Source organism: Acipenser ruthenus, chromosome 2 (genome assembly GCF_902713425.1).
Source record: "Acipenser ruthenus chromosome 2, fAciRut3.2 maternal haplotype, whole genome shotgun sequence".
Classification (NCBI taxonomy): Eukaryota; Metazoa; Chordata; class Actinopteri; order Acipenseriformes; family Acipenseridae; genus Acipenser; species Acipenser ruthenus.
The window spans coordinates 9065316-9078134 of NC_081190.1; the positions used below are offsets into that span (position 1 = coordinate 9065316).

General features: G+C 37.6%; 1 protein-coding gene across 2 annotated transcripts in view; it reads right to left on the reverse strand.

The window, feature by feature from the left end:
• Window positions 1-12819, reverse strand: part of LOC117403700 (AP-3 complex subunit beta-1-like) — a 107282-nt gene that overhangs the window by 21166 nt on the left and 73297 nt on the right. For both annotated transcript variants that reach the window (XM_058988527.1, XM_058988521.1), the window contains exons 23-25: window positions 6289-6520; window positions 5878-5962; window positions 1771-1868 (exon numbers count right to left, since the gene is read on the reverse strand). In XM_058988527.1, the coding sequence (XP_058844510.1) occupies window positions 1771-1868; window positions 5878-5962; window positions 6289-6520 (415 nt within the window). The remainder of the gene's footprint in view (window positions 1-1770; window positions 1869-5877; window positions 5963-6288; window positions 6521-12819) is intronic.

Sequence of the window (12819 nt, forward strand, 5' to 3'; positions counted from 1 at the left end):
TATATATATATATATATATATACACACACACATACACACACACAGAGTCAACCCTCTTTATACTGCCAGGTAAGCGTCATGGGCAAAAACAGGCAATAAGCGAGGGTGGCGTTATAGTGAGGGTCAACAAAACAACAAACAAACAAAAAACACACAGACACAAGCTTCTATGTTGGCAATAAATTCAAACGTTTTCATTTTTTAGTTATACAATTACAGTATCTCCAGGCCATTTTAATAAAACATTAATATTTTTTTTCAAACTACAGTACTAGTTCTTAATACAACAGGTATACTAGAGAAATGTTATCATATTTTCCCATCAGTATGAAACATACGTGATTACTTTTGAGGAACAGTTTATACTTAAATAAAAAATTAAAAAAATAAAACACTCATTTAGTTTCAAATCACCCAAACAATTCCATAAAAAACAAAAAAAGTGTACTTTTTTTTATTTTATTAATTTTTTTGCTGTACTGTCATTTGAACTTTATTTGTTTGTGGCACGACTAAGCCTGCTGAATACCATCCCTCATTGAATGATGCCACCTATTTACTTCACAAAGCAATTTAAGCTCAACAGCATTCTTTTTTAAGCAGTTAAAAAAAATGCTGAATAAGTGCAGGAAAACACTTTCTTTAAACGAAAAGTAAAAAAAAAAAAAACTATTCTACTGTTTACAAAACTGATGCTTTAGTTTAAGTCAGCCTTCATTTGTGCAAAACTTGCACGTAAACAAACAAATGTCTTACCGTACTTATTTTATTTTTATTTTATTTAACTTTTATTGTGGTTTATAAAAGTCTTGAGACCAAGAGTCACAACACCTGCCCAAGATCGACAGATCATTTTGCTGCATCTTCGGGACGTAAATTGTTAAATCATCATAGTAAAAAGCCACTGCACCTGCTCTAAAACAGAGTTTGTCATTTTTTGTTCACATCTAGTTAATTCTATCCAAATGTAAGTGGTATGTTTCTTTTGATGCTCAAATATAAGCGATATGTTTCTTGTGATGCTCAAATATAAGTCATACGTTTCTTTTGATGCTCAGTATATAAACAATTAAAAAAAAAAAACCTCGAGCTTCACCCTTGTTTTTCTTTCTAAATCTCCATGATCCATCAGAATTGCCCTGATTATACAGCGTTATTACACACTCTCAAGCCTTTCTATTACTCCTTTACTCTCGCCATCATAGTCCAATTGCAAAAAACAGGCAAAGGCAATGGGTAACTAATGTAAATGATTTCCTTTTAGGTATCTCTAGCCCCTCTCACACTAGCGCTCCTACCCAGGTCTCGACAGGGCTTCTGACTGCCTGGGTTACAATCCCACCTCAGGATGTGGGTCGACACGCTTTGACCCTAGATCGAGCGAGACAAAATGCATGATGGGTGTTTGTAAGCGGATGAAATAACAAACAGCCACGCCTGTGAGAAGGTTTCATTTCCGCAAGGAACATTTCTGTTTATTCTGTTTAGCCATATTTTTGTTGATTGAAACACACCATGAGCCCTGTACTTGCTTCTGTTACCCAGGTTGACCTGGCTTCTTCAAAAAGCAGTGTGAAATCACGTAGCCGACATCATGACACCGGGTCGCCTCTGTTCAATATTTTATATGTTTCTATGTCTGTTTCTATGGGTGGATCCAATGTAACCTGAATGATCTGAAATCAGGTGGGTTGAACCACTTGTAATGATAAGTGGTACTTGTACCACAGCCATCTATGGGGAACGTTCCAGTTCCGTATGCGTGCTCACCTTGCTGTGTCCTGAAGTCCTGCTCAGACATGGTGACTGGTAGAAGCAGTTCTCCCACAGCTGGTTGAATACTGACGTTGAACTGGTCACTTTTCGTGCTGAAAGAGATTAGGAGGTATTTTTACATGCTGAAACCCATATGAACACACTGGCTGACAGCAACAACACCATGACATACAAAATGAATCGGTCATATATATATTTCCCTCATTTTGGGGAATTATGTTTTTATTTATTTAATTCATTAAAATAAATTGTGCATCTCTCAGATTTATCCTTCATTCTCACCCCCTAGCAACAGAACCACAAAGTTTAAAGATACCGTAGCCATCATCTCTTCATGATCCTTTCACTGCAACGTCAAATTGTTACTTGAAATGAAAGCTGACTGAACACAAAGCCACTTTGTGGCTTGGAACTTGGTTTCAGAAGACTAGGTTCCAGGCCACTTGGGGCTTGATACAGAAAAGTTGCCTCAAACTGGGTCTCTCGGTCTCTTGGAACCAGGTTTCAAGCCACTATTCCTGAAAAAGTGGCTTTGTGTTCCATCAGCTTAATGGATCGTCAGCTGCATGGAAGCTTACATTCTAAAGAGATAATCTTGATCCTTTGCTTTTAGTAATCCATGTAACCGTGATAGAAACAGACTTGCAAGGATTTAATGTGGGAAGATAAGGCACCTCCTGTGGTTCCTCAAATGGAAAAAAGGTGTAATTGTTCAGGTCCCAAGGGTGGTCTTTTTCTAAAAACACAGATGCCTGCATGTTTCCTCTGTTTAAACAGACACCGCACACGACGGACTGATCTAGCCACAATGTATAACCAGAGTGCCATTGCTACTACTGCTGTAGAAGCACCTGGAAAATAGATGTTGCTTCTTGGCAAGCTTTCTTGTACTTAAATAAACTGGAAATAAAATTAATTATTTTCCCCTCCCCCCTTTAAAAATTAACCTGTGTCATAAGCCTGCCAACCATGCAAAACTATCAGGGATGCCAATTTTACATCTGGCCAACCAAGACGAGTCATTAACCAGCTGGTATGCTGGCAGATTGTGGCACGACCTTGATTAGAAACTCCTGACACTAGAATGAAATTCCAGACTGGAATAATGGGAATAATGGATAATGGGTCACACTGGTCACAGGACCCAGGGTGATCATCTGCATGCAAGGGATTCTACTTTCAGATAGTAAAAGTGAACAACTTCTTTCACTAGTTTAATACAAAAAAAGCTCCCACTTTTGCAACTATCATGTAGCGCTATTGCAACAAAGCATCATAAAAAAAACTGCAATACCCAGTACCCAGGACAGACAGTGTCACTAGTAAGGTGGTTAAATACTGAAATCAACATACCAGTCTGCACCGAAATCTTAAAAACAGCACACATCTCAAATCATCAAAATGATTCCTTTTAATTTTGATATGCATATAAATAGTACACAGTATTTTGATCCACTTGACATGTATAGGCAACATGCTCAGCTGGATCTGACTAGGTTCACTATAACCGACTCAAACCGGATTTTGATTCAGAAGTTTTTTTTCAAATAAATGAATACAAAAAACAGACAAAATGGTCCTAAACAAAGCTTCAGGTTAAGTCTTTCTTACATTGTGTAACATTAACAGTTTCGCAAAAATTGCATTTTGTATAGAGGATAAATGTGTCACCAAGTTAGCCTTTTCCCAGTACAGCTTTAAAGACACACTGATGGCAGGCAGAGCGTGAAGACGTTCTGTTTCTTAACTCCCCGCTACGACAGAATTCCTGAAGAGTTGATAAGGTGTTGGTAGTTTACCGGGAGAGCTATGGATCGCTCTCTGGGGCTCTGGGACTGCACACAGACAATGATTGTCATGCAAAACACACTCAATGATTGGCATTTGAGGCTGATTGATCCAACCATTACTCCTCTCTCCCCTGCCCCCACTGGCTTTCTATAACACTATTGATCTCCACGCTGCCGATCGGTTTCCATTTTCTGATTTCGGGCAGGCAATTAAGAAGGTGAGTAATTGTGATTACACTGCTACAGGATCAATTGTATTTGATGCAAGACAAAGTGCATGTCTAGGAAGAACAAGAAAGAAAAAGATGATCCGTTTCTGTGTTCTATCTTCGGGCAACAAATATATATATATATATATATATATATATATGCGAGTGCGTGCAGGCGTACAAAGAAAAGGTAGTGTGAAACCTGTCAGTGTTTTGTGTTAAAACTGTGTTTATTTTGTATTGGTTTATGTTACAGGTAAACAGCTTAGCTGTCCTGTTTATAGTTAGGTTCCTGTCCTGTGTTTCAGTTCTTGATCAAAAAAGAGCTAGGTGTTTGTTTTGTTTATTTGGTTTTTGTGTTTGTTTATTAAAAATAGTGCGTAAACACTTAAAAACCTCAATTTCCTGTTTCCTGGGTCTATTTTTAAAGGGGCAACGAACCTTCAGTGGTGCAATTCTGTTACTATATATAGTAAAGCAGTGTAACTAAAGCTCTTGTGAGACGGGTTAACACATCAGTTAAAGCAGTGTAACTAAAGCTCTTGTGAGATGGGTTAACACATCAGTTAAAGCAGTGTAACTAAAGCTCTTGTGAGATGGGTTAACACATCCGTTAAAACAGTGTAACTAATGCTCTTGTGAGATGGGTTAACACATCAGTTAAAACAGTGTAACTAAAATTCTTGTGAGATGGGTTAACACATCAGTTAAAACAGTGTAACTAAAGCTCTTGTGACATGCGTTAACACATCAGTTAAAACAGTGTAACTAAAGCTCTTGTGAGATGGGTTAACACATTAAATGTAATGATTAATAATTGAAGTGGAGGCACCTCCTGCTCTGGTTCTTTTTTTTTTATTAATCTTGACTATCTGAATGCATCTTGGAGGCTGTGTAACTGTTAATGCAGACATTGCTCTGTTTCCTTGCTAGGATGTCAGTGTTCGTAGGCTGACATTAACTGCAATAAAATGTGAATTGATTTGGCTTGTCATTTACTGGAAGTGCTCAGTTAAAAAAAAAAAGAAAAAAGAAATGCATTACTTAAATGAATAGTATCTTTTTGCACCCAAAATAAAATTTGTGAAATTATTTATGTTATAACAGGTATCACTGTGTTTTTTTATGTATTATTATTAGGGGCAGCAGTGTGGAGTAGTGGTTAGGACTCTGGACTGGAAAGTCGTGGGTAAAATCCCAGGTGGGGGACACACTGCTGCTGTACCCTTGAGCAAGGTACTTTACCTAGATTGCTCCAGTAAAAACCCAACCGTATAAGTGGGTAATTGTATGTAAAAAAATTGTGCAAAAAAATTATGTAATTGTATGTAAAAATAATGGGATATCTTGTAACAATTGTAAGTCGCCCTGGATAAGGGCGTCTGCTAAGAAATAAATAATAATAATAATAATAATAATAATAATAATAATAATAATAATAATAGTTATCATTATTAGTAGTAGTACACTGCTACCAATCTGCAAACTGATGGATTAAATACATTAAAAAGAAACAAAAGTCCCTCCTCCATTTCACAAAAGAAAAATAGAATATGGTCCTAATCTATCACTAATGCTCATTTGGTGAGCTGTGTCATTGGGCTCACATTGTCCAGATCATTAAAAATAATTTACCTTTAATGTCTCAGGCAAATCTATTATGGTGACGTTATTCATAGCCTGGCATTCTATAATATTGATCTGTGTTGTTTGTCTGGTAGTAAAATAATAAACAATTACTAGGAAATGTGGGAGAATGTAATCGTTTTTTTTATATTCAGCACTAATGCAGCAGACCTCCCAAAACATAAAGGTGATAATCTGCATAAAATCAATGAGTTATGCAGCAATTCGTATATTCATCATCTGCTGCATTACTGCCAATGAACTTCAAATTACATTTCCAGTTTCTTGGAAGGATAAGGAAAAGGACATTGTCATGTGGTATCTTCTGAAGAAAATAATACAAAGGACAACAACTCTGAACACTGCCAAGCACAGAATGGAGACTGTTTTCCAAGGATCAGACCAATATCACTGCTTTCTTTCCAAAACAAAACTAGCTAGTGTCTGGAATTCAGTAAACAGTATCAGAGGCTTACCAAAGTTGGAAGTTGGCAGCCTGGGTGGAATCATTGAAGTCGATGCCCATTGACACTGTGATGGATGCCCCTGGCTCCAGAGATTCTGCGGGCAAAGGTTTCATTATAATAAAACAAACAAAAAAAAAACAAGTAATAATAATAATAATTAGTTGCAGTATTTTGTTTTGGTTCAAGAAATCAAGCATTGCTCTCTCTATCAGTTTAGGGTTTGCAGTCCAAAAGTAAAAGGGCAATAAAAAGTTTACAGTGAGATGAACTTCCACACATTGTGTGCTGTTTGGAACAATCCTGGTTTGAAATGAATATAACACCCAAACATGAGGAGACGCAGATTTGCTTCAACAGTCATGAACTGTGTAAAAAGAAAATTGTTCACGTCTGAAATCCAAGCATACTTGCATTCCCTACCTATACTGTTGAAGTCGTGAATCTGGAGGCCAGAGGGAAGTTTCTTCTCCCCGATGTGAATGTCTTCCAATTTCTGGTCTCCGCTGTTGGTTAGTGTGACCTGCACAGATACCATGTCGGAGCTGTAAATGCAGGGCTGTCGCGGGAAGTGATACTGGGCTGCTAGCCCTTTGCCACTCATTCGATGGAGAAGCTCATGAGATTTTGCGGGCACGTATACTGGGCTGGTGACCTGGAAGGGAAGAAAGTTCACATGTTTTTCATTGGATAGGGCACTGACAAAACAATCAGCATTCTGTCTATTTCACATACAACAAGAATGGAAGACTTGAGCACATAATACAGTGGTATTCCTCTATTTTGGAGTACAATTGTCATAGGGTTGGTCTTAACAGAGGGAGATCTTCAGATTCCAAAAAGTGTCCAAGGTATTGAACTTGAGAGGGAGTTACTGGCAGTGTGCCCCGTCCCTGTGTGTATTCTGTGTTATATGTTACTGTAGTAGGTTTGTGGCAGTGTGCCCTGCCCCTGTGCGTATTCTGTGTTCTATGTTACTGTAGTAGGTTTGTGGCAGTGTGCCCCGCCCATGTGCATATTCTGTGTTATATGTTGAGTGTGGTGTGTTTATGTTGGTGTATAGGTATTGGTGCACAGGATATAAATCGGGCTATGTGGAGCATGAGTGATTTAAAATGTATATTTGTAATATGTATTTAGGCAAGGGGATTGCACAATCACTTCACGTGCAGATAAAATGTGTATTAGTATGTGAGCACAGGGAACGCACAAATTAGTTCACATGCTGGGATTCAAGTGAATAATTAATTAGTAATTGAATCCCATGTGTAGATGCACGTTTCACTCACTCGGGGGTTGTGTGTTCAGGGCGAAAGAACGGGAGAGAGTGAGGCGATAACAATAATAATAATAAAAAAAATATATATATATATAATAATAATAATAATAATAATAATAATAATAATAATAATAGCAATTGCTACGTCGTGCTGGAGGACCAGCACAGTACGTGTTTGTTTAGTGTTCGTCCCCTGTTTGTTAGTGTCTGTTCATTTTGTTTGTCTATTTATTTTGGCCCAAAGTGCCATGTTCTGTTTTGTTCAACCTTTTATTTTCTTTGTGTTAATAAAACACTGAATGCCGCAGTTTCGCCAGCAGTTGCTGTGTGTTTTGGTTTCATTTTCCTGGCCTGATGTCACCCCTGTTCACAAGGTTACATTAGATTCCATTTAAAACAACCAAAAATGGTTGCCATGCCATCAAAAACCTAAACATATATTTAAACACACACACACACACCCTTCTTTGACCCAATGGTAAAATGGAGTTGACCCTTTAATAGACTGCATAAAAGCGCTTCAGTTTAACGTTCCCTTTAAGACGACAGCTACAGTTTAATATACATCCAGTGGGTAGCACAGCAAAATCTCATAAAAAAAAAAAAAAAAACATTACATATAAATTAATGTTTAACCACCATTTCATGCAAAATGGATCCCAGTTGAACCACAGATGTTCTGTAAATGGTCTTTTATGCTAAATATCAGCAAGACCCCATGGCCAGCTTTTGAAATCCTATTTAACATCAAGGAGAGGTTTGGTTCCTCAGGCTCAGATCCCCCAGATAATCTGCACTCCTCTCAGCAAATCTGCAGCATGGCTCTGGCACAATGTTGCACATTTTCATCCAAGTGTCTTTAAAAAGGAAAAGCAGCCAAACAACATATACAAAATCACCCTAGTCACACAAAGGGAATATGGCACAGAGGCAAAAGAGGTGAGGAATATGCCAGCTGCTGGTACTTCAATCCAGATACTGAAAAGAGCTCTCAATCCCATTCACTCCTCACCAACGAATATCATGCTATACATCTGGAATCTATTGTGTTTCCATACAGACGTATCTTCCTATTCAAAACATCTTTTAAAATGACTTGAATTTTGCACACTAAAATATTCAAGATAGGTCTACAGTACATACAAATCATCCATAAAATATTGCAGTATTTAATTCTATTCGTACCTATAAACACTTAAATCACTCAAATGTACAGCCAATATTATAAGTACTAAAATACACTCAGTAATTTAAAACTGGAAGTCTTCATGCATTGTGTTTTGCTTTTCAGTACTTTTAGAAACGGAGAACCTACCTGTTCAGATTGTCTGTGAAGGCGTATACACTTTGTCAAATCCATCCAACAAGTTGTTCACAAGTTACAACCCTTTACATTTTTTCATAGAAACAAACATGCAAACAAGACAATGTATTATACAAGTGCTCTATGCTGCAAGCTCACTCACACAAATATCAAGTCACTGAATGTAAAAATGTATGTTTTCATGAAATAAAAGGTCTTCTTTTGTTTGTTAGTTTCTTTTTTTAACAGATGACACAAGCACCTGCTTGGCATATTAATTACATTTCTGTGTAAATATCTGGACAGTTCCCGCAGACGCAACATCATTTCCAGTGGAAATCACTGCGACTCCTGATGCACGCAGTTTCAGAGACACATATTTTATCACAGTTTATTATGGTAAGCAAATAAGCGTGGAATGAGAGTGCACATAACTGTCTACTTAACACTTACCGAAACATTTATAAGAGCTGTTATCTCCCGAATAACAGACAGACAGCGTGGAATTGGAGAAAGAAGAAAAGCGTCATTTTTTAAACACTTCACTAAAAAATAACTCAAGAGTGTAAAATGACAAATATTCTGTGCAGTTAGCTGATAATGGACCATGTTATAAACCCTGCTGAGATTTATAGGATGCAAACTAGTACCTGAGCATTATTTTTATGAGACAGCTTGTCATGGGTGTTGGGCCTTTGCTGTAAAGTTAAGAAAAAGAAAAAACAGAGGTCTTTATGGATTTCTCTAAGGCATGGGTTAATTAGCCAGTCCAGTAAAAGTACAAACAGCCATGTATTTTAGAACATTGCTCAGGAACTAGAGCCGTGACAAACTAACATACAAGACTACATTACAAAGCTGCTACTACTATAGTTAGTTTGTATCTTACATATGTAACATTTCTAGATGTAGATTAAATAAGACGCTGTCAGTGCTGCTTAAAAAAAAGTTATATTCTGAGATTTTAAAATCTAAACGCATTAGCATGGTAGTTAAGTGGGGAAGATGGATGTATAGTACCATAACAATAAATAAAACTGCTATGAGGGTTAGAAAATATATAAAATGTAAATTACATATGAAATCCATAGTGCTACCTGTGCAACACTGCTTGTAGAAAAATGATGTTGTTTGTTCTGCATTGCCAATCCCTAACTTTATATGATCCCTGCCTGAATTCATCCCATCATGTTTTACACAGCATGGAAAGAAAAACAGCCAATAAAAAGCCAGATTATCCAAAGCAATGCTGCATACCTGTGTATCAAGGCCCTGCTTTAACCTCTGCTGTGCTGCGGTGACAGGAATCGAGTGCCCTCGGCACTGAAGAGGTTAATAAGTTGGCCTTTCATCTTATAAGCCCTGCCTTTGAGTCAGCCTAAAAGCCAGTGGCAGAAAATCATTTGGATTGAATGGATTGTTTACAGAGTTGCGTGCAATGAATCCAGGCAGCTCAGAGCCCTGTCTCTAATAAACATGACTAAACCTCACAGCAAAAAACACACGCTTTGCACACCTGGCAGCAAAAAGTGACTCTCTATTAATTACACAAAGGCTGAATGAGCCTCTCTATCTAGGGAATGGTGGTCTTCATGGATAAAGGAGGGTTATCAAGTGATGGTAAACTCCAGCACTTAACAGACCAAGCCAGAGAACAGCCTGATAGAAGCAGCAGCTCTCCTTGCACTGGCAGATGCTTTCACTGAATCCATCAGTTCTCTCTAGATCTAGATATCTCTCTCTCTCTCATATACACACACATATTATTTATATATATATATATATATATATATATATATATACACATATATATACACACACACACACACACACACACACGAGACATTTTGTTATCAACCCTTCTAGACCTCTCTCTCTATGCACACCAGGAAATTCAGTAAAAAGGCAAATCAATGAACTAATGAACCGATAACGAACATGCAAATACGTTTTGAGCCTGATGAAGCACACTGTCCCTCCCATTGGAGAAGAAATTCTGTATCAGACAAGCCCACCTAAAAGGTAACGCATCATCTAAAGACGTAATAATAATTTATACCAGTGCTGTTTATACAGACTTCTATTGATCTTTTATTTGATTTATTTTCCCCAATTCAAGTGAAAACGGTGGATTTGTCAAAAAAACTGTGGACTAGTCAAGGAAAAGGAGTGAACAAATCCACAGTAATCAACAGCTCCTTTCTGAAACAAAGTCATTTCAAATAGTTAATAACTACTATGGTACAGCAGTCTCCACGTATAGGAACGCCTCCTAAGAGAAGAACTTCGGCTAAGAGAACACCCTTGTGGTGAAACAGATTTTTCCCATTGTAAATGCTCTGCCTAAAGGAACAAGAACTTCGCTTAACCCTTTGCAGACTGTGAGAATTCTTAACATTATGGCTTGTATCAGACCAAATATCTACTTAAAAGAACACCTTTTTGGCACCACTGGCGATTCGTTCACAACTAATACAGCTTTGTAACCTGATAACTCTTCATGATCAAACTTAAATTCATATGGTTTATTTTCAAATGTGCCTTGTCCTCTCGAGTGTCTTGAGGCACACAGATTGGTTTATTCAATCGTTCCAGATCCGGCATCATGTAATATTGACTTGTTTTGTATTTTCCGATTTCCACGAGTGCACCTCATTGCTACAAAATGGCATGTAAACAAACGCCAAATCGCGCCGCTGTTTCTCTTTCTAAAAGTTGGAAATTGTTCGAACTCTTGAAAAAAACCTGAATCAGACATAAGTAACCAAGCAATTTGGTGTTTTCCATTCTGGTGAGTTGCTTCACTATTCTGTTAAATAATTGTGTATTGAATATTGCTCCTGTACATGTATTCCTAATTAATCTAGAGCTGCTGTAGGGGTGCTGTGTTAATTTAGTTTTACAGTTACTTTATTATTATAGTTTATTAACATACACCTGCCTATTGCTTTTCCCTTACTTATTCTGTTCATTTTATATGTTGATGCACGTGCATCATGACAAGTAATACAAATGTTTTTATTTATTGATTCATATTGGTGTCCGGTGGTTGTAAACTCCGTCTTAAAGAACACTTTGTCCAAGAGAACACTTGGCTTGCTACCTGAGGGGTGTTCTCTTAGCCGGAGACCACTGTATACACGAATACAAGTGCTGAAAGAACACAAAGTGCATTTCCTTCATATTTTCATTCCACAATGTTTAACTGGGATAAGTTTAACTTTCAGTGAGGTCCTATGCAGGCTATATTTTCCACTGTAATATAATGATCATATTTCATAAGGTAAAAAAAAGCAATAAATCACACTTTCAATAATTACGCCCATTTCAGATTTTCCATTTACTGTTTACATTAATTTCCATGGTGTACTGTATGTGCAATAAACTAGAACATCTTCAACACAACTTCACAAGGGAAAAGTGGAAAACCCAAGCCTTTGGCTCTAATCCTCCAAGCAATAATTATGTCCATCCACCAGGAGGTGCTCCTTCAGCAATTAAAGCTATAACTTCTCACGGGTATTGGGAGTGCTCAAAACCAAACTGCAAGAAATGTTGAACAATCAGTTGAAACTTTACGTAGGTATGGTACGTTGCATACTGGAAGAGATCTAAAGGCAGCTTACCTAGAGATGTAAGAGCTAGACTGGGAGTTCAAAGCTCCTTGAGATTACTGTTTGGGGAGCAAAGTCTATTGTTACAAATCCAGAAAGCGTGATAAGGAGAGAGTCTGAAAGCAATATTCTGTATGCTTTTTCCTGTACGACCATATCAATTTTGTAATATTGCTACGGAAATTAATTCTTTAATTTTTTAGTTAACTTACAGTAAAAACTCTACCCACCTGTGTTCATGTACTGCTCTGATGCACTCCGGGTTAAACACAGCCACTAAGCGGTCAAGTGGCAAGACCTCACAGATGACAAAGTGAACATTTATTTGAGCATTTTTGGATGTGTTAGACTAGTCTGTGTCAATAAACGACGCTGTAATCTCTAATACTTCTTGTCTAGATTTAACACTTTGACAGGCAACCTCACTGCTCAAGGTCTAAATATGACTTCAAACTGCTTATCATCACCAATTGACAAACTGGACACCCCTCGAGGACCCCTCTCTAACACTGACTTACCCCTTCTTCCATGTGTAAATAACAGAGAAGTCATTTCATAACCTTGACTCCCAGTCAAGCCTGTTCACCTTCTTTGTTCCTGAACAAGTGACAATGAACAAGGAAGTTGATTGAGGGGGTCTATTATGTATCAACTTAAAGAAAGCCAGTGTGATTGATGAAACCACCAGTCACCTTCAGTGCTCACTACAACACTTGTATCCTTTTTGTCAAACGACCTGAAAATCCTGCTGACAGATT